This window comes from Pelobates fuscus, chromosome 3, assembly GCF_036172605.1.
Source record: "Pelobates fuscus isolate aPelFus1 chromosome 3, aPelFus1.pri, whole genome shotgun sequence".
NCBI lineage: Eukaryota > Metazoa > Chordata > Amphibia > Anura > Pelobatidae > Pelobates > Pelobates fuscus.
The window spans coordinates 341,646,945-341,670,500 of NC_086319.1; the positions used below are offsets into that span (position 1 = coordinate 341,646,945).

The window sequence follows — 23,556 nt, forward strand, 5'->3', positions numbered from 1 at the left end:
CTGTCATTCATGCACTGGTCTGAAACTGAGGTATGGGTAGAAGAAACTCTCCTAGCTGAGAGGCGTGACCAACAATGAAATCTGACCACGTTTATGGTAGGTTTATAATCATTTATTACATACTACTTTTTTTCCAACTTTATTTTGGTTCGTACATTTGTTTAAAGATAGTGTGAAGTGTGAAGTGATGCATATGTCTCTTCAAGAAATATTTAATTAACTTTCATTTATGTAAATAAAAGCATCATATCAATATCGGCGAGTGAATGTGTAGTAAATTAGATGCCAAATACTGCACCACACTAACCTGCTCAATGCGGATCCTTTCACGCTCCAGGCGCTCTCGTTCCATCCTTTCCCTCTCCAGTTTCTGTCTCTCTATCTCTAGACGCTCTCTCTCTCTCTGTAAGCGGTCAAGTTCCTCTCTTTCACGCATCATTCGCACACGCTCTCTCTCACGGCGTTCGCGCTCAGCCAACTCCCTGCGCCTGTAACAAAATGTATTTCAGATTGAGTACCCATAAGTTTAAAGTTAGAAAATGTTACACTCACAAAGGGACACTTGCTGGAGTGCTTTATGTATGAAGAGCAGGTCCTTCATTTTACAAAAATAGCAGAATAGAAATTGACACATTTATAAAATTAAACCTTCTGATATCCCCCTGGCTGTTAATCAGGCAACTGATCAGGTTAGGTCTTTGTTTAGCTCAGTGGAGGTAAACTCAAGGGAAGGCAATTGCCAAAAACTTCTCATTGAGCAGTATTACAAACTGATTGGAAAGTCACAGAATGTCTGGGCTGGAGAAGGGGAGGGCTTGCAAAGGCTTCAGGCAAGAGATCTGCAGCGCAGCTTTGCCAGCGGTTATTAAATACACTCCATTGAAAAAAATATATGCTTGAACAAATTATGTTTTCATTGGGTATATGTCTACTAAATAATTTATATTTGTGCAGTGGAGTGTCCCTTTAATAGAAGCAAAAAGTACTCATATTGACTGTATTAAGCAGGTTTAATCATGAATATATAAAACGTTAAGTAATAAAACTGTAAAGCACAAGCTGCATAATGAAAATTATTTTAGGATTGGTATTTCTGCACTTGTCATTCATTTATTCTTTATATTTATTCTTTATTTTATTTGTGCGAAAAGTGACAACAAGCGTGCAAAGCCACAATAGCATCTGCAGGCATTTTTCAAAACATTTCAAGTGTGGCAGTTGAGACAGCACATTTTTTTAAAAGGATAACGAGCTATTAAACACCATTAAGTTAAAGTCTAGCAAGCAAGGTTAAAACGTGTATTGGACGAGGTTAATATGTATACAGCTTTGCATCATTGGGAAAGACAGCTTATACGTTGAGAATGTTAGTGGCGTGTTATTAACGGTTGGCACTAGGCAATAGACGGTGGTTTTAATCGCGGCTCACATTCTTTACGCTGAACTTTTGTTGTTGAACCATAGTAGAGCCACAGTTTTTAAAGGTTAACAGGGGTGGCTTAGTGTAATTATATATTTCCGATTTAACTATTGACACAGGAATAACCATAGCGAGGACTAGGAGAGTGTAACACTTAAAAAGTATGAGGTTAGGCATATCTGAAATTTACATGTTATGTTTGTCTAGGGTTATTGTTGCAGGCAGAACTATATATAGTAGTCTAACTTTCCACTGCTGGGTATAAATCAGCAAATATGTTTAAGACAGTTTTGCCATCACAGTTACAGTAGATTTTAGATTTTAGTAGGTAATTAAACATGGCATTGATATGCTTATGGTTAATAGTGAGCATGCCAGACTAATCAAACATATTATAAAATTGTTGCACGTTATATTCATAGAGGAACACATAATAATAGGTTGCCAGACATGCAGGCTAATTAACATGGGGATGGCCAGTAGCCGGCTGTCTAGGGACACAACCAGTGAGTGTGAGGAGACATAATGATATTATGTAAAGATTAGAATTAATGCTTCAGTATGAGATGGCATATTGAAATCAAGCAGAAATTAAGAATAGTTGCGTCAAGCAAAACATTTGAGCAATACCTAATGTGAGAGTCCCATGGAGTGTGTCCTTCTCAGTGTGAAATGTTATAGAGGGGATTAATCCGAGAGAGTCCGTAGGGCAATATAACCGGGTGCACTGAGAGTGTGTTGATGCTTAGGAGCCGTCTCCGGTGCCTGGGGTAGGTGTCCAGGACCCAGTGTATAGAGACATCTGTGTTCAGCAGACGCCTGCTCTGCTGGGCCGCTGGCATTGTGTATGAGTCTCTTGGGTGCTGGGTGTACCTGTGCGGCAGGGTGGGTGCCCCCTCGGGGTTCTTCCTCCGATGGGTCGTGGCTGGGCTCTGTCTGTTCCGTCTGCTATTAAGCGATCTCGTTGTGTCCAGGACCGGTGCCACCTGGTGGTAAGTGGGTCGATCAGGCCTGGTGGACTCACTCTGCTTTGTGCGTGGGTGTGTTGGTGGTTCCTGGCCCTCTGGTCTCCTGCTTCTCCCCCGGCTGGAGGCCGTTTTGGGGGCTCGGAGTGGGTAGGGACATAGGTGGCGCCGGGTGGCCGGGCGTATCCATGCCGCCATTTCACTCACGACCTGGTGAAGGTGCTGACTCTTGGTCCGCAGGTTAGCATAGAGTCGGTCAAAGAACTCCGGAGTGCGAGCAGGCGGTGCGGTGAGGATTCTGTTTGTTGCCGGTCGCGTCTGCGCCGCCATCTTGCTCGGGACCCCATAGTCCCGCTCGGCTGCAAGTGTGTCCGCTTCTGTGAGTCGTTTTGTGGGGGTGGTCGGCCCCCGCAAGGACCGGGATAACCCCCGCCGGGGGGGCGGCGCCAGCAGGGCAGTGGTTGATTGCCGCTTGTGAGGAGGTTCTGTGCCGGGGTATCTGTAGCTTCCCCCAGGCCCCAGGCTCTGCTCTAATATAGGCCGCACGGTCGATTCGGGTGTTCGCTTTGTATTTAAATGTTGGACGGGTATTGTTCTGTTCCCTGTTCGGTCCTGGTTCTGTTTATGGACTTCCTGCATAGCTGGCACGGTTTTGGCAGTTGTGAGGGTCGTTTTTATGTCTGCCAGTGCAGGAGCTCACAGAAAATACCTCCGTCCATTTTAGCTGCCAGGCCCCGCCCCCTCAAAAAATTATTTTATCCAGCTAGATCAGTGTTTCCCAACCCAGTCCTCAAGGCACACCTACCATTCCAGGATTTAAGGATTACCCAGTTTTGTCGAATGTGTTTTTTTCTTTTTTTTTCTAAAAACACCTTAGACAAAACTGGGTAATCCTTAAATCCTGGACTGGTAGGTGTGCCTTGAGGACTGGATTGGGAAACACTGCGCTAGATACCCTAAAGTGTTTCCATTGTTAAGAATTCATTGAGTGTAAGAATAAATGTATGCAACTATGGGACTTTAATTCTGTTTCAGATTCTGTGATCAACTTAGAGCAACAGATAATAAAATATTGTAACACCTATTGTAGTTTATGTAATTTTATTTACTTTTTTGAATAAAGTATGGTCATTACATGTACATATTTAGAGCAATATTAAGTTAATAAACTTTATCTTTTGAGAGATTTGACTTCTGTTGTATTACTGATATACCACAATGCAGGGTATTACTGTATGCAATCATTTATTTTACAGAAAAAGAAACATTTGGTTCATTGGGAAAATCCTTTTATGAAATACTTAAATCAGCAATACAATAACTACTTCTAAGTACCACCAAAACTCGAACAGCTACTGTTACACAATGTTTGCGAACAAGCTTTACAATTTAAGAAATCTAAATATTATTTCATGATAAGAATGAGCCTGTCCAGAAGTATCAAGAACTGTAAAAATTGATTATGACCTACAAATTTGATATAAATTATTGCAGGTGTTAAGAGGTTATTCATCCTACTAAAAGTAGCTTTAATGAACAGATTAGTATGTTTTGTTGATTTTTTTTTACCTGCGCAGCTCCACTGCTCTATGGTACCGCTGTAATCTTTCAAGACGTTCAACGTTCTCTCTGAGTCTTTGAGCCTTCATTTTTTCAAATGTCATGATATCTTTCTTGCCCCTGAAGTCTCTGAATTTCATCTTGTTTTGAAAAAATCTATCCCTATTTGCCATCTGCAAATAAAGAGCATAATTGTAGTAATGGTTTGACACTTAAAGACAAGACTGGGCTCTGGGCACCATAACTTAATTATGAAGTTATTATGGTGTACAGAGGATTCATTTAAGCACAGAAATCTAGCAGTAAGAGGAAGACAGTGTACAAAACTCTTATGATATATGTATAGCGGGACTTCTTGGGTATTACAAAAAAAACAAAAAACATTTATGTTCAAACATCCCCCATCAGGTAACATCCTGAAGTAAAATCTATACATACTGCTTAAGACAGGCAACCTTTGGCACTATAGATGTGTACTAATTCTCTAATAATGCTCTCATAGCCATAAGGTTTTATTATCTTGTAAAGCGCTGCGGAATTAGTTGGCACTATATAAATACCAATAATACTGGCAAAGCATCAATGGAGATTTCGTTCACAACATCTGACGTGGCCTAGGTTGCCCAACTCTGGTATAGGGACAATAAAATTCTACTATTCATTTAAACAGAGGAAGAAAAGAAACTCACTTTGTTATCAAATCTTCCTCTTCTCATGGGTGGCCTTCCAGCAAACTGATCTCCTTTTGTTTGGTCAATAACCACCATTTGTCCAGGACCCTTACCACCTTATGGAGGAAAAAAAACAAACAAAAACAAAAGGTAAATATCGGAAACATACATACAGGTCATATGGATTCACCAGCAGATGTACCAAACCTATTTACAAAGGAATTACACAAATGTATTTTCTTATAGTATTACATAAACAGTGTTTAAGTGTACAGTTTAAAAAAAAAAAAAAAAATCTATATCTAACTTGTGGCAGATGCAGAGCTGCAGGGACAGCACTTTATACAACTGTCTCTATGATTACATAGTATTATTCCTCTCAGATATGCTACATACCAAGTCCCCAGGTCAGAAAGAGGAAAGAAAGACTGCTAAGAAAACATTCTTGAACTGCAGCCTTAGCAAGCACACCCATTCCAGTCTCCAAAGAGAAACAACAGGCTACGTATTGAGAAGCCACTGAACTGGTGCACCCGTGTACGTCTGATCTGAGATCTGTGGGGGAGGAAGCAGGCGCGCTCAAGTAGAGCACGCCTACGACCTCAATTAGCTCAAGGGAGTTTAACAGAGGGTGGCTAAAAACCTCCCTGGCTGTTTGACCGTCAGAGGGATGTTCCATGGCTTATTTATAAGGTTGACAGTCAATTTGTAGTGGTTTTGGGTGTGGAGTGGTCCTTTAAGTTAATGGGCCATGTCAATTCAGTTAAGAAAAATGTATTGGATCCAGGGAGAAAAGGCTGTCAAATATTGGTCTGTGGTAAAGGAAGCCACATGCAGAAACCATAGATTGCATTGTGTGGATTTCCTCTACTCTTTGGCATCTAACCACTACCCTAGTGGTTGCAGAGGAGTGGGATAAGTTTCTTCGCGGCTGTAACAGTTTCATAAGGGATCTTTTTGTATGTGCGTGGAGAGAGTGATGTTTTGTAACAGCGCCATTGTCAAGTGTAAAGGGACCTTTTCCCCTGTAATCGCCTGCAGATCACCTTCCAGAAGACTGAAATGTTTGGCCCGTGACTATAGCAGGTGTAGCATAGTGCTAGATTCTGCAAGACATCTCCAGCACAAGCTGGACTGATCCAGGAAACAAGTTTATCATAACCGGGTCCTGTACCACCGACTTAAGAGGTTTTAAATAATTTCTTGAAAGCAGGAACATATGTTGCTCAGGTGTGCCAAAATAATTGTTTTCTGCCATTGCTCCTCTGTCAAGGGAACACCCATTGTCCACGAACTACAGTGGAAGCAATCATTGAGCAACAGTTGGAGGTAAATTAGGGATATCCTCATAGTCAAGTGCTCCCCCCTATACTATGTGAACTTAAATGGATACTACAGTCATTAAAGCAACTTGAGCTTAATAAAGCAGTTTTAGAGTATAGATCATGCCCCTGAAGTCTCATTGCTCAATTCAATGTAGTTTAAATCATTTAGTTTATGAAGCACTAGGCACACCTCCCTGTATGTGATTTACACAGCCTTCCAAAACACTTCTTGCAAAGAGTCATCGAATGTTTATACTTTTTTTTTTGTTGTAAGTATTTATTATTCTCTGTTCTGTCTACATTAACCCCTTCAGGAACAGACTGTTTTGGCCATGTTGTACGTTAAGGATCAGGGCTCTTAACACTTTTGTGGTGTTTGTGTTTAGCTGTAATTTTCCTCTCATTTACCGTTTCCATACAAGTTACATTGTTTTTTGGGGGCTTTCTTGACATACCATTATTTCTATCTTGTCATAAATTGAAAAAAAACACATGTTTTTTTTACTTTTACTTGAAAAATCTTTTACTCATCTACAAAAGGTAATGAAAAAAAAACAAACTGCTAAATAGATTCAAAATTTTGTCCGGACCACCACGACGATACTGGTATGCACAAATACTGGCCCACAACCGAGCAAGAGAGAACGCATTGATTCCTGACTGCTAATCAATGTCGATCTACCACTGTGTTACAATACTCTTATGTGTACCCTGCGATGGTACAAATCTGTACGGATGCAACTGTTATACCCCCACCCCAACCCTCCCCCTCTTTTCTTTTCTGTACCCCCTCTCCCGAATATTGATAGGTTTATTTACATACACACAAATCTGATAAATAAAGAATGATTTAAAAAAAAAATTTGTCCGGAGTTTAAAAACACCCAGCGTTTACATGCTTTTTTTTTTGCAAGTGATAGAGTTACAAGTAGGATAGTGTGGTTTCAAAACATACATTTTTAAGATTTATTAATAGTGACATTGTAACACTTATCAGTTATAAATCGCTGAAAAACACCCCACATGTACATTTTTATTTTTTATTTTTTTTTTTTTAAAGTAGACAAACCAGGGTATGTCCAGTCTTTTTTAGTAGCCACTTAATCACAAACACTAGTCAAAGTTAGCATTTATATTTGTTTGTGTGTTAAAAATACCGTATATACTCGAGAATAAGACAAGTTTTTCAGCACATTTTTTGTGCTGAAAACCCCCCACTCGTCTTGTACTCGAGTGAGTGTCTGTATTATGGCAACTTACATTGCCATAACACGTACAAGGACCGCCGGGCTCATTACAAGCCCGGCGGTCCAATTGGGGGCTGGCAGGAAGAGTTTCCTTACCTTCCCTGCAGCTCCTGTCAGCTCCCTTCTCTCTCCTCCGGTCCGGTCAGCTCCCTCTGCAAGTCTCGCGAGAGCCGCGGGGTCAGAGCTCCGCGCGGCACTCACACCATGAGACTTGCTGACAGGGGAGCTGAACGGACCGGAGGAGAGAGAAGGGAGCTGACAGGAGCTGCAGGAAAGGTAAGTAAACGCTTCCTGCCAGCCCCCCTCCTACACTGCCCATCCACTGGACCACCAGGGAAGGAGAGCCCCCCTCCCTGGCCAGCTAACAAGCAGGGAGGGGGGACGAAAAAAAATAAGAAAAATGTAAATATAAAACAAAAAAAAATATTAAAATAATAGTATAAATTAAAAAAAATGAAAAAATATGCCCACCCCCCACCAAGGCTCTGCATCACATACACACACACTGCATTCACATATACACACACTGTAAATATTCAGTTAATATAATTTTGGGGGGATCTAATTTTATTTAGAAATTTACCAGTAGCTGCTGCATTTCCCACCCTAGTCTTATACTCGAGTCAATAAGTTTTCCCAGTTTTGGGGGGTAAAATTGGGGGTCTCTACTTATATTCGGGTCGACTTATACTCTAGTATATACGGTAAATGAAAAAAAAAAAACGCTAACTTTGGCCAGTGTTTGCGACTAAGTGGCTACTAAAGAATGAACATCCCCCATTTGCAATACCTTGGGTTGTCTTTTGCAAGTGGTATGCCATCATGGGTGTAATTCTCATTCCTGGGATACCACACACTTAAAGGCAACAAAACCAACCTGGCAATATTCAAAGTAAAAATATTTGACCCTTATATTTGACCCAGTAACTTTCAAAAAACACTTTCAAACCTTTACATGGGGGGTTACTGTTATACTTGGGAGACTTTGCTGAAAACAAATATTAGTGTTTCAAAACAGTAAAATGTATTACAACAATATCAGTGAAAGTGCGGTTTGTGTGTGAAAAATGCAACAAAAAAAGTCACTTTCACTGACAATATCATCGCTGTGATAGGTTTTACTGTTTTGAAACACTAATATTTGTGTTCAGCGAAGTCTTCCAAGTAAAACAGGTTTTAGGGTGTCATAGAAAGTTACAGGGTTAAATACAGTGCTAGCAAATTAAATTCTCTGGACTTTCGGCCTGGGTTGTCAGGCAGGTCCCTCAAATTGCAATCAATAAAATTACTTGATTATGTAAAAATATTACATAAATACGCACATAGAATTTATATACACATTCTAGGTGTTGTGTGTGTGTGTATACACACACACATACATACATATACACATATATATATATATATATATATATATATATATATACACACACAAACGAAAAAATCAGAGCACTCAAAAAGGACTTCTTGTTCAGTGTTTACTGTGATAAAAATTACATCAAATCAACAAATCGACCCCTTAGGGGGTTTTATTTTTTTTATAAATTATGTTTTATTTATTTAAATTCACTTATTTGTATTTTATAATATCTATATAGAGAACACATTTTTATTTACGTTTTTTTATTTTACACATGCAGGGAGACCTGTCAGCACAGACAGTCCCCCTACAGGCAGATACATGGACAGCTATTGTGGCCATGTGACCGCTCTGATAAGCGATCACGTGGCCGCGGGGTCCTAATTTGCAGCGGGGAGACTGCCTGGCAGTCCGCTGGCGAACCGGTAAGTACGCAATACCGTTATGACCGTTCAGGGCAGTCACCGGTCTTCATGAAGATTTTTATTTTTCCGATGACGGTCCTGAACCATCACCGGTCGGGAAAAGGTTAATGAAGCAGTTTTGGTGTATAGATCATGCCCCTGCTGTCTCACTGCTTAATTCTCTGCCATTAGAAGTTAAATCATTGTTTATGCAGTCCTAGCCACATGCCCCCTGGTTGTGACTGACAGCCTGCACGGGATTTAAAAAATAAATAAAGCTTCATTTTAAGACTAACTTGCTTTAGAAGTTTTCACCTTCTGCCCAGTAAAATTAACTTTAATCACACACAGGAGGTTCCTGCAATGTATAGGAAGCCATTAACGGTAGGAGATAAGATTAGATGACTCTTTACAGGAAGTGTTTAGGAAGGCTGTGGAAGTCACATGCAGGGAGGTGTGACTGGGGTTGTATGAACAAAGATGTTACAAATTTGACTTACTTGTACGTTTTCGCTCTTCATTCTTTTTAGGCGTTTCTTTATTGGTTCCAGTCTCGTTGCCTTCTTTGACATCTTTCTTGGAATCTTTGCCGTCTCTTTTTTCTGGCTTATCCAATTTTTTATCTTCTTTTTTAGCAGAACTTTGTGTCCTACAATACAGTTTGCATCATTAGAAGTCAAATACATTCATTTGGTTAGAGGATTTAACATTAATGTAAGGACTTACTTGCTCTTATCACCTCCAGAGGATTTTCTCTCTCCAGGTGTTCGGCCAGATCCAGATTTTTCGTCACCTTCTTTCTTTACATCTCTTTTTGAAGGGTCACTTTTTACCTACAGAACACAGACATTTAAAATCTTGCTTCACATAAGAAGGCATCCCAAGCATGTCATTGAAGTCATATACAATTACCTTCTCCACAGATATCTGCTGACCGTGCAACTCTGTGCGATGAAGGTGAGCTATGCATCTAGATACCTCACCACTTGATAACATAGTTACAATCCCATAGCATTTAGCTCCTGGACTTCGTGCATTAGTAACTACCTTTGCACTAAGAACCTGAAAGGAAATTAAAAAATAAAAATAATTTTTTTTAAAAAACCACACACCATTGAAGTTACGCACAATGTTTTTTGTTTTGTTTTTTAAATTGTTGCCAAAGGAGGTATGTCTTATAAAACACACACAGACACACTAGAGCTGTGAGATTTGGAGAAATAAACATTTATATATTTTGCAATATGAAAAGGGTTGGACTGCTTATTTGCTTTGAATATGAATCTCACACAGACAGAGGAGAATTAAAACTATAAAGTCATACATTGTTTTGCTAAAATCCATTCATTAAATTAATGTAAGCATTGTTTGTGTCCAAGTATACTAGCATAATAGCAATTTGATTTTAAAGTAGATCACGATACTCTGAATTTTAAGGCAGACAAACTTTTTAAGCTGCGTATGTGTTTTCTGCGCATCATTTATTTTGTTGTTTATACATTTTAGGAGTATTTTTAACACAACACTTCCTTATGGCTGCTGCACTTACGGTAGCATCAGCTTACTGATATAACATCAGGACATTATTGCTGATAACTGAGCACTTTTTTGCAATTTTTATCACAACTGTGTGGTTAAATCACACTGTCATATTTTAATTTTACTTTTCTTTAAATATAAACACACACACACACCTTTCCATACTTTCCAAAGAGATTCTTCAGATCAGCTGCTTTTGTGTTAGCAGATAGCCCACTGACCCATAGATTTCTTGTAGAGCTGCTACTTGCACTTCCTTTATAAAAAGAAAAAGGGAAGGGAAATGTATCATGTCCTGGTGTGCTTATATCACAGAGAGCCATTTCTCGTTGGTCCACAAAGTATGGTAGATAGACACTGATGCTTTCTATCATACTTACTGTAAGTGGTGTTTATTGCAATATAGGTCATGTAGTTAGAGCATACTCTTCCAGTTAGTCTTGTTTACATGTACAAATATAACCAAGACTCTTGAACAAACATGGCATGTTATAAAAGTCACAATGATATTACAGTGAAACTTACTATAATGCTGATATTTATTTTGACACTTTAAATCTATTGTATGCACACAATTTATACAAGTCTTCATGCCCAAATCTAGGGTGCCCCCTGATACACCTTCCCTCGAGGCCCCCTCCCCCCAGCATATAACGAATAAAAAACAAAACAAAAAAACACCTTTACTCACCCAATCCCAGCACCGATCGAAAGGGATACTTAATGCACACGCACTGCGAGCACATTAGGTCTTTCTCAGAGGAAAGCATTGCCTCAATACTTTCCTTTGCATAAGGACATCCAGCGTTGATGAAAACCTCAGAGTGTGAGGACGTTCAGCTTTGTTTAAGGGACTCTGAGTTCCTTAGAATCCTGGAAGCCCCCCTAGTGGCTGTCAAACAGACGGTCACCGGAGTAATCATAGCAGTTTCTCAAAAAAGCAATTATTTTCATTGCAGGGCTAAATGGGTAAGTGACAATGCACCCAAACCACTACAATGAGATATAGTGGTCTGGGTGCCTATATGGTCTAACTCCAAAGAAAGAATTGTTTAACCCAAAAGATTTTGCAGTACAAGCGCATACCATCTCACCTACTGCATAAGTTACTTGTGATCAACTATTAAAACAGCATTGCAGTGGTTAGCCTGCATATACACTTCTTGTGCACATGGCAGAGACTAGTAATTGTTTATTCCCACACATTTTAAACACAAAAACACACTTACAGAGAGTGTAAGGTTGTGAAAAATGCCATGTTCTACAGTTCCAAAGCCACTGAAGATGCCCGTTAAAGTGAATGTCACCTTGTGTAATTTTAAAACCCACTGCCCTTAGAATGTAAGATTGTATGACCGGAAATAAAAGTTGAACAGCGTTTAGTTTTTTTTTTCTGGTCAAAATTTAGAAGCCTTTTGCGATCAGTTAGGTACCCAGGAAAAAGTTCTAGTAATTGTTGATGCACTTTCCTGAAATGGAAGATGGTGACAATCAAGACTCTTACCCACTGCCAACATACCACAAGCAGAATGTTTAAAAACCTATGATGCAATTCAGATGTCTATTGAAACTGTTAGAATAAACTAAACATACTTTAGTTTGATTAGATGAAAACATTTAAAAGGAGAGCATGGGCGATTTCACAAAGTACTTTATGAAGTATAAGCATAAAGTTCAAATACAGAGACTACCATCTTTACTGTACCAGTAAATTGAATTAGATAATCGCCCTTAATATTAAGTTGCCTAGTTTTGCAAATGTCCTGTTTAACAGTGCAATGTGGACACGTTTACGATTTTAGATACAGAATGATGTTTGTCACAAAGAAGCAGCAATTTTAGTTTTATGGTCTACCAACTCATTAGCACAAAAAGTGCTCTCCCCATTACAAATATAAAACAAGATTTAAAAAAAAAAATCCCTTTAAGGGACACTATAGTCACCAAAACAACTTTAGCTTAATGAAGCAGTTTTGGTGTATAGAACATGCCCTTTCAGCCTCACTGCTCAATTGTCTGCCATTTAGGAGTTAAATACATTTATGAACCCTAGTCATAACTACTGCATGTGACTTGCATAGCCTTACTAAATACTTCCTGTAAAAAGTCATCTAAAGTTTATCCTTTATCACAAATTCTGTTTAATTCAGATTCTTATCCCCTGCTATGTTAATAGCCTGCTAGACCCCGAAAGACCCTCCTGTATGTGATTAAAGTTCAATTTACAGAGCAAGAGATAAAATTGTTTAAGTTAAATTACCAGGTTTTTTTTCATGCAGGCTGTGCCAATCATAGCCAGGGCTGCATAAAAAGAAACAAAGTGATTTAACTCCTAAATGGCAGGGAATTGAGCAGTAAAACCTGAGAAGCATGATCTATACACTAAAACAGCTTAATTAAGCTGAAGTTGTTTAGGTGTCTAGTGTTCCTTTAACACCTGGCAGTAATAAATAAAATTAAAATATTGTAAGCGTGCATTATACGATTTAAATCCAAAGGAAAATTAAATCCAAAATGTGGCATTACAACTGTACTCCGCAGCGATTTATAAGCTAGCATGTGAAAGTCAAGAAGTAGAAGATAAAGGTATTAACCAATAACTTCTTTCATAGGAAAGAAAAAGTGGACCAAGTAGCATAAACTGACCATTTGTAACAAGGGCTACAAGTTGGCAGATGTGTGAAGTAGCTTAAACGGCATGTGGCATAGAGCACTCAGCCTGTGAATGGTAATCAGAACAGTGGAACGTATAGTCAGTCCATTGCTACAGAATACAAAATGGCTCTTCTAAAGTTTCATTTTTGGAGTGGTTTCAAAAGGATGTGTGCAAACAGCATTCTTCACACACAGATTTCATAATAGCCTAAATTGTAGGCTTGTGCACATTGCTCTCCACAGGATTCTGATTGACGTGGGTTGCAACCATTTAATAAGCTTATCTTCTATAATCCCCTCTCCCCAGGCCAATTTTCTTTATCATTGTTGCCCTTCAGCCAAAATTACTATAGAATTTTTCAAGTAGATTTAGGGAGACTTTGATTTAAACAGTACATCCCTTTTAAATGTTTCAGATGTGTAAACCGTTGCATAAACTGTGGGACCGTGGAAGTGAAAGCCCATCCAGGTGTATAGGGGCAAGGACAGCCACTTTAACCCACCAAGATGCTTAGCATGTTTGGGAATCTGGTGGAAAATGTATTTGTGATCTTATGATGCCTCTGCATAACAAAGCATAACTCCTCAATAGAAGAACCAGTGTTCTTTGATTAGAATCATTACACTATATACAAACACTATTTCATACCAGAAGATGTTATGTTGAAGGACAAGAACGATGTGTGCATGTTAAACACCATCCATGACAATAACATCATGACCATCCTTGTTTATGGCAAAGCTAGGGCACTGCAAAAGGCAGTGTGCATACCCATGCCTACAGTAAGCAAGTGGGAGGTGTGGATCTAACATATAAGTAGCTGGAACAACCAGACCAATAGCCTGGTATGAAAAGGTTTCAATTTACATATGCCAAACTAGCATGAGTTATTGTAAAGGCAAACCCTGAAAACCTTTAACTCAGCAATTCGGTTTATTTATTTAATACACCTGGCTCAATGGGGATATCCAGAAGGTATCAGATTCAAACTGACATTTTAAAAATTCCCCCAACTGCAAATAAAATGAAACCCCTAAAGACACTGCAGTGTCTGTTTAAGGAAAGGGAAACTAACAGACTATATACTACTGCCATGACAACTCCACTCTTCTGGACTATGCCTTGGAAAATGTTTGAGTGAGTTATAGTCTACCCAAGGCTCAACATTTCCACAAGCTATTCGTGAGCAAAAATGTATCACTGGGAAAGTAACTTAAGGTCAGCCGCATAGGACATCAAGTTTTAAGTCTTGGTGCTAGCAAATTTTAGATCTAGAACACTTTTTAAACTCATATATGCAAGTATGTTTTGTTAATAAAGGTTAATTTGCAATAGTTTATAAACTGCTATCCATCATAATTTGTTTTGCATTTAAATTACTGTGAAATATTTTTCTTTATTAGTGTAATTTAAGGTTTATGTACAATAAATAAAATCATCTTGATTCTAGAATTTAAAAATGTGGCTTGTGATACTAAGAGAAGGGCATTGTAAAAAAAAAAAAAAAAATCAAAAAAATAGAAAGAAAAAACCAAAAACCTTTGTTTACAAATATAAACAAAGGAGGTTTGACCCTAAAGCTTCACATAATCCTGTCAATCCTACACAGCAAGTATGGTCTTATTCAGGGATTGTAGCAGAAGATTTGGGGACTTGCCATCAATACAGAACATAGGGTTTGCATTACTATTTTCTGTTAATTTCTTGCCGATTTTCATAATGAGCATGTGAAAAACAGTGAAATTTGCTGATGTTAAGCAATCTAACAAAATGACCACATGAGTAGGCTAAAATACCTCATGTCAATTAGCCATGGTTATCTACTTTAGCAAATGGTATGCCTGGGGTTCATTTGAATTGCAAAATACATTGGCCCTAATCAAGACAGCAAATAAATGTGTCAAAAATACACTGTCCATAAATTGGCCTTGTATTGTCCCAGAAACACAAGGCAACATGCCTTGTGGGTATTTTACTCAGGAGAGAGAGAAAAAAAAAACAAATAGGGGGGCCACAAGAAGTGCAAAAGTTGCATTGGTGTGTAAAGGTAGAGGGGTGGGAGAGATTAACCCTGTCTTAAGAGATTGTTATTAAAAAGTCCAAAGTAGCACATAAAGTTAAGAAAGACCTGGAGCCAATGCCAGTGACCTACTAGCACATCATTACTGCAATTGCACATTATGGTATTTAGAATGCCCCTTTTAATTTTAATAGAAGCAATTAGCTAGTTATTTATCATTGATTTTAGCGGACAGCTATATTATGCATCTAGCATATTTTGTTATCGAAGACAATCCATACAATACATCTATTAATGATCCATGGCTTGCTTAATATAGATGTGGATGCATTCTCAGCTGGACTAGTTCTCTATAAGTCGTTTCCCTACAAAAATTGTTGATACGCTTATGCAGTGCTGCTTAAACAAAGTATGCGGGTCACCTTTGAGGTTTTTGTCCCTTACATACAAAGCATTGCAAAACACTGGCTTATGACATATTGTGCACACGTGGCATTATAAAAGTCAGGCACCAATATGTATTTGAACAAACTTTCTTTCCTGTGTACAATTAAACACCTTCACAGGCACCTTCCATGTGATTTTCACCAAGACATATGCACAAGAATGGGCAAATCATGAGGACAATCACAAAAACAGATAGATATTCTATATAAAGCAGAATTTTTCTGGGGGTGAAGAGAAAACCTAAAAAAAAAAAAAACGTGGTTGTAGCACAGACCATTGTGTTTTGAGAATTCTAATTTAAGAAAGATTAGAACTTTGTATATTTAGATATTGCATAATCCTGTAATCAAACATTTACAAATTACAAAAGATGAACTAACAAAAGTCACACGTAAGAACTACATCAAAACAGATGCCTACAAAATTAAGAGATTTAATGATTACCTTTATCATCTTTCAACGAGGTCTTGTTGTCTTTTGTGTCCTTCGAAGAACTAGAAGAGGCAAGTGATGTGAGAGAAGCAAGTAAGAACACACTTTCAAAACCCAACTTAACAAAAAATAAATAAAAAGACACCTTGAAATGGCTGAATTGGCAAAAATAAAAAGAAAACACTGAAATCCCTTAATGTTCTTGAACAGATTTTCCCCAGGATGCCTGTAGGTATAGGTTTTCTGATAATTCTATTCATTGTGGACACATGGCAATCTTCTCCCGAATTCAAGAATGGGACTTCATTTGTGTTCATAGAATGGACATCTGCTCCTTACCATCACCACAAGGACTTTTAGAAACTTGTCAATTTGGGAAAAAATAAAAAGTGCTGGCAATTCGATAACGGATTCAGAAGCACAATAATGGGGAGGTCTTGAATTAAAAAAAGAAAAAAAAAAGTGGGGATAAAAAATAAAAAAGGGAACTTATGGAAGCCCAAGAGCTTTTTTAAAATATATATATATATAAATGGATGTACACACAAGGCAAGTTACTAATTATATTCTTGACGCTACCCCTTAATGCAGAGTGATCTTAGTGAACGCTGGTATTCAGTATCGTAAAGAACTGACATAGAAAAACAAACCTCTTTGCTTGACCAGAGGCCCCTGTAGCGGAAGGCCCTTTCTTCTGAGAATCCTTGTCTTTATCTCCAGATTCAGCTTTCTTTGAGCCATCTCTAGCTTCTTTCTTAACTCCATCTGCCTTTGCGCTCTCATCCTTCTTGTCATCTTTATGGTTGTCGGATCTCACGTCTTTTTGTTCTTCCAGGCCATCCTTGGAGTCGTGCATCTCTTGCCCATCTTTTGTCTTACTTGCCTCAGAATCTGCAAGTTTCACATTTTTACCTGTTTCTAGGAGGTCATCCCCATCACAATCTATCGTGATCGCATCTTCAGCCTGGATTGTGACAGATACGTTATCGTCATCAGCTTCTTTCAGGGATGTGTTAGCATCCATTTCTTCTTTTACTGCCAGACCAGATCCGTCCTCTTCTGAATGAAGAGGTTTAGATACTTCTTGTGTACCATCACCAGAACCTGTTACATCTAAGAGGATTTAACAGGAATAAACATGGCAAAATAAGAAGTTTAAACAAGTTCAAATTCTAGAGTAGGACCTAGAAAATAGAAATCTGGTTAATAGTTACGAAGGAAGATTAGGTAAACACAATGCTAAAATGCATACACAAACTACAGGGTGACATTCTTCAGGTCAAGACAGTATAACATGTTAATGTTCCATGAATCCATATCTTCAGATGCTCTAAAAACAAATTCAGTGATCCCAAAACAATGGAAATCTTCAGAAAGCCATACCAACACCTAGAACATGCTGGCTTTCAACCAAAGGTCTTTCTTCATTGCACTACAACAAGAAAATGAGTAGAGCAGCTTAACTTCATGTAGTCTTCCAAAAAAGAAAAACATATCACAGTCAGGAGATTCTTCAGCACTGTCCATACAACAGTTGCCAATACAGGAAAACACTGTTCTTTAATTATGAAGGCAGTGTCAGAAGAAGCTGCTCATTTTCAAGTGTCGCGGTTCCGAAATGTTCAAAGTGATCCAAATTTCAGCAGACAATGAAATTGACGGTTTCGCAATGCCCATGCAGGGCTACTCCCAACTTCAGCGGCCAACCAAAATCATCTTGTGTGGACAAATCTTAGTGTTCCAGCTCAATTCAATCCATTGCAGATCCATGGGCATGTCTTTTTCCTGATATATTTATGAAGAAATCTTTACTCTTGGTTCACAATTGTCCAAGCTTTTAGCATCACGTGGGCAACAGTTCAAATGATCCTCTTCAGTATAATCCAATGTATACAATCCACAAGAAAAGTGTATGATAGTTCATCACAGGTAGCATCAGCATTTGCAAGAAGTGAACATTCTTAGAATTCATTCAAGAACAAAAATGCAGCAGGAAAAGAAAAAAAAATCCCACACTTACCGTTCCTAAATTAAAGTGTGTCTATTACAGAAACAGACTTCGTTTACATGATCAATCCATTCAATATGGAGTCGTGACAGTGTATATAATTTAAGGGTGTGTTCTCTAAACTTTGCAAACAATTCTATTACAATGGTGCTACTAGTGCAGCTCATTTATATTCAATAATTCTGAAGATACTGCAAATTAAAATATAGGTCAAATAATCCCACACACAGTGTAACTAACCTTTGATTTCATCCTCTGAGGTCTCCTGTAAAAACAAAAAACAAAAAAATGTTGATGTAATATGAAACAAATACGAGCACATACAGATACGAGCACATAAATTTGAGGACATACAGAATGAGGAAAAAGCAAGGGGAAACCACCCCACCCCCCTCCCCCCCACCAAAAAAAAACCCAAAAAACACTAACCTCTGGTGTTACAACGTCATCATTATCAGCATGTGTTTCTTGAGTGTCATTTTCCTAAGTCAAAGAGAAAAATACTATAAAATATAGGTAACTTAAATAAAAATAAAAAAAGTTATTAAATGGTGTACACCCATCGTTAGTGAGCCAAGGTCTGTAGGTTTTATACGATTTCCTGGTTCTCAGATGTGCAAATTGAAGCAAAGAAGATGGTTTTTGTTTCTACTTTAAACAGAACTTAAAGGAACACTATAGGGTCAGGAACACAAACATGTATTCCTGACCCTATAGTGTTAATCCCACCAATTAGGTGGCTTGCCCCTCCCCCTCAGCACTCAGCAGAATATACCTTATTTTCAACGCATCATCAGAATTTGCCAATTTTTAGCCAGTCCAATGCTTTCCCATGGCCAAAATCAGCAGGGTGGTAGGATAGGAGCGGTGCCAAACAGTTTTAGCCAATCAGAACTTCTCATGGCAATATGAACACTTAAGGGCACTGTAGTGGAAATTGTGCTTGGATTTGATAGGTTTGTAAAAAGTAAAATTAGCTGTAGAAACCTGCACTGTTGTAATTAGCTTTAACCTGGAAGAGAGTGCCTTTATCTTGGCTGCCTTACAATCATTGTTAGGAGCTCTGCCCTTTTCTGTCATTGAAGGTAGAGAGGGAGGAGGAAAAAAAAAAAAAAAACACAATCACAGAAGTTTACAAATGTGTGATCATCATTGAACATTGCAATTTTTTTACTCCCACCCAGTATGTTTTCCCTTTAAAGCATACTGGAAATACTTTTCTTATCTTGATCAACAGTTTGACACAATTATTTAAATTCAAGCTGTACCCAGATCAATGATGTGTATCGAAATTGTGCAATTTTCTGGGCACACTGAAGCCTTTAACATAGGCTTTGCCAATGTGTGGATAGTCTAAAACAGCACATCAACTGCACAGAGCAGCAAGAGCAAAATTATGGCATACTCAGCAGATTAGGAGAAGGTGTAGCTGTTATTATGGTTACTCAACCCAGATCACCATTTTATTTTTTTTTATTTTTTTTTTTAATTAAAGTGGTAACCCAATCCACTTGTCCCTCATGACAAGCTACTTATCCTGACTCACAAAAGAATTTAAATTATTCCTGCCCAGAAGGGTCTGTCCCGGGCATCAGGCGATAGGAATTGCCCATGACTGGCGTACAATGCTCTCTGCAAGCAATATAACCACCTCATACCAATGGTTATGGTTCCTGGAGAGGTGTGGTGATCGCCATTGTCAGTAGTTTGACTTCTTACTGGGAATCTACTAGATATCACCCCCCTGCAGGTAAAATAGCTGGAAGCTCATGCATAGGAACTTTAGTAATGGTCCTGAGCTAAGCCATGCAGTCAGGGACAACCCATTAAATGATAGTATCCGCTCTTGCCTAATAAACTAAGCCATGCACTACTGTGCTCAGTTTAGACAGCAAGCTTATGGCTCTCATGAAGGCTGTAACAGGTGCAGTTAGATGCACATAAACTGGAACAGTAGGTGGACACATTTCTTTAGCAAAACAGTCAAACCCATGTAAAACTAACAGTCACAATTAAAAGCATGCAGATTTGGAATGTTCTAGGAACTATAAAAAGATTAGAAACATTAATGGAACAGTAAGTCAGCATTTGTTAATTTGAATAATTACACCAGCAGTATATCTTAAAAGGACCTGTTATGAACAAAAAACATTTTGATGACAGCTTTATCAAGCTACACACACACACACCCGTAAATGTATAAATTGTAAATGTATAAATTAAAAATGTGCACCTGAAGATCACACACACCTCCAGGAAAAAATGGAATGAATTTGTCTTTGTCGCCATGCCTGCCTTCAATGTAAATAATGCTCAGTACACGGTGCAAGTGATTTGGTGGGGGGAGAGGGGTACCGTAGTTAGCAGCCACTTAAATGTTTTAGGTCTTTTCAATTTCATCTGTACTAAAGAACTCTGCAACAGATTAGTGCCAATGTGTACGCCAAGCAACACACAAACTGACATACGCACACTTTTTGATAAATAATCTACAGGCATATCAAATGAAAGGTGCAGACTTAAGGAAAGCACCTACAAACAGCTTGCTGGGAATTTAACTCCTACCACCTGGTACTGACCTAAACATAAATACCCGCACAATATCTGTAAACATCCAAATCAACCTTGGGTCTTGTGGCTGTTTAAGTGGCAGTCAGGAACGGTTTAATCAGTTATTTTCTCATTGATACTTTAATAGAAAGAGCTCTGCTTTGATATGAAACCAGTACAAGGGACCAATTGAAGGAACAGTTATATATTTCAAAAGAAATGTATAAAAATTTACATATGTGAAGCATCTGGATCTATAAAGGCAGTTTAACAATCAATTCAAAGGGCACAATTTGTCATCTAACCCAGGGTTCCTGCACCCTGCATTGCATGGAAATATCGGAAGGGCTTATGTAAACACAATAGATGCCTGTGGTACGCCTGGACATTAAAATCAATCGGCACACTTGTTAATCAGGCAGTCTTAATGGAAATCTTACAACCCTGTTTGACACAACTCTCAACCAAGATCACATCATTAATCATGCAGGACTACTAAATTAAGACTACAGTATGAGAGATTGGCGCATTATTAGAGCACATCTATTTTATTTGCAAATCTTTATACATCGTTCACTAGTAAACATATGCATTAAAAAATGGTTACAGAAACATGATTATACCTGGAGAACAGTTTCTTTCTCAGAGTCCTGAGTTTTAGATGTCCACTTAGACCGACTCTTCTCGGTTGACTGAACTTTCACACACCTAGAACCTTCCTCATTTTCCTCCATTACTTCATCATCATTACAGTCTTGATCACTGACATCTTGAGATTCCAGCTCACTATCCTTTTTGAAAAATGTAATGATTAGGAGTCTTATGAATGCTTTGTAAAGTCTTCAGTAAGCAGAAAGCTTGCAAATTACTTCCAACGGTTGTTTTGTAACAGAACTTTTGAAGCGCTACCTGGCCGCCCATCTCATGAGCACCAATTTGGAATGTTAAATTGCTTCCCTAATTCCTGGCTTCATTGCCATCATTAGGAGCAAGCAGAGTGGATAATTTATATCTAAATCGGATTTTTTTTTTATTCAAAATTATTTTTTTAAATCTAAATTCCTTTTATATAAAGAAAGATAAGTTTAAAAGTTACTCAGCGTGAAACAGGTATTAGTTATGTAGCATGCAGCTATATCTTCATGCAAAATTTACTTTTTTTGGTTTATTTCATTAATCCCAATAGTGTCTGCAGATGTAACATGCACATTTTCACAGCAAAAAAAGTTATAAAATAAAAACAAAAGCAATTGTTATTTTGCAAGTCTATGTACACACAATGATCACTTTACCATAAAGGGTTACAATAAGCACAAAGACCACTCCAGTGATCTGAAGTGGTCGAGGTGCTTTGAATCTGCATGTGCAGCTCTTCAATATGAAACTCTGCACATTATGAGATTTTATATTGCGGTCAGAGATGTAACTTCACCTCTGGCAGCGGAATTTGTTGTTTAGCCCATAACAAGAGAGTTTCATGCCAACTAATGTCAATTCTGTGCATATCCTATGCAAAGATGATCAACCAGTAGCTGAGCCCACTCAGCTGAAGCTAATGAATGACCGGTGGGATTGGAATCTAGCTTCTGCAGCAGCCAGATGCATATCATCCAGCAACACAAAGCTTGGCAACTAGCGGTGACCCAGATAAGAGGGCAAACTATTCCAGCTGAAGTTGAAGTTATTTTGCTTAACCACTTCAATTAAACATTGCGATTTATAAAAATAAAAATTGTCCTCCACATATGAGCAATTAACCTGTTAAACTACAGATAGCTAATGATGTAAATGAATGCAAATTGAGCTGTGCATTTCTGATGGTATACAACAAAATCAATTCTGAGATAAACTGTTCTAACACATCCGAAAAGTTATTCTAAACAAAGTAATCTGACTGGAAATCTTAAAATAACAAACAGCAAGAACGAGTATTTACATTTAACAATAATTTAAATCAAATACACATTGGAAGCAAGAATGTTAGAAGCGATTGTGCTTCATTTTCATGTGTGACTGATGGAGGGAAATATATTTAAAGGGACACAAAGTAGCCCTACTTTAGGGATATGGTGCAGTCCAAGCTTTATGTGCATAGGAAGCATGCTCCATTCTGTCTTACCGACTGGGTTAACATCAGACAGTCACATCCTGATAAAAACTATAAATTTCTCCTTGCATCCAAATATATTTTTATTGTTAACAGGATCCAGCCAAGTTGGTAACGTAAAACTTACGCACTGCCGAATAATCACAGGCTCTGGAGGGACTGCACCCATAGAGTACTTGCTCTATATCCACCACAAAAAGTTGATTGTGGTTATGAAACGTAAAATGCCCTTTAAACTGGATTAGTTCTTGCTCTATGATCGTTTCGAATATCTAAATAAGCAGAATTTTAAAAACCAGATTCACACAGATAATGAGAGAGATATGTGGAAATCCATAGACTTGGAAATTTGTGATTAAATGCACACAGCAGTCAAAAGATATATATTTTACACATGTCTAATGCTGCTTATAGCTAGCAGGTAAGACAATAGAAATATATATTTGGCAGAAACCGTTCTAATTTTAAAAGATATGCTGATACGGAAAGATGCATGGCCAGCTTCGTTGGTTCTTGTTAAAATGTTCTTAATAGCAAATAAAACACATGTAACTTTAGAAAAACATGACATGGTTTTATCGCATATAAACAAATCCCCATCTCTTGTCTGTGATTACACTTTACCATAAGATACACATTTAAGTGTGAAAGAACAGCTAGAACTGTAATTTCACGTAAGAATCTTTTTTGTCAATCTATTTTTTTCCCGTGCAAAAGAGGACAGATATCAATAACATACATATTATTATAGCGTCATATCATATAATGAGTTTGCACATATTTTACAGAAAATAACAATTACTAACAGGCTGGATAATCATACCTAATTGGTAGGCCCAAGTAGT

The 23,556-nt window shown here is 38.1% G+C and overlaps 1 protein-coding gene across 3 annotated transcripts in view; it reads right to left on the bottom strand.

Moving 5' to 3' along the window:
* SLTM (SAFB like transcription modulator) overlaps positions 1-23,556 on the bottom strand; it is a 64,390-nt gene that overhangs the window by 9,556 nt on the left and 31,278 nt on the right. For 2 of the 3 annotated variants that reach the window (XM_063449108.1, XM_063449107.1), the window contains exons 4-15: positions 21,228-21,395; positions 18,484-18,537; positions 18,295-18,319; positions 16,697-17,159; positions 16,059-16,108; positions 10,647-10,747; positions 9,865-10,014; positions 9,679-9,785; positions 9,453-9,601; positions 4,635-4,732; positions 3,955-4,118; positions 308-488 (exon numbers count right to left, since the gene is read on the bottom strand). In XM_063449108.1, the coding sequence (XP_063305178.1) occupies positions 308-488; positions 3,955-4,118; positions 4,635-4,732; positions 9,453-9,601; positions 9,679-9,785; positions 9,865-10,014; positions 10,647-10,747; positions 16,059-16,108; positions 16,697-17,159; positions 18,295-18,319; positions 18,484-18,537; positions 21,228-21,395 (1,710 nt within the window). The remainder of the gene's footprint in view (positions 1-307; positions 489-3,954; positions 4,119-4,634; positions 4,733-9,452; positions 9,602-9,678; positions 9,786-9,864; positions 10,015-10,646; positions 10,748-16,058; positions 16,109-16,696; positions 17,160-18,294; positions 18,320-18,483; positions 18,538-21,227; positions 21,396-23,556) is intronic. The other variant, XM_063449109.1, reaches the window with a different exon arrangement.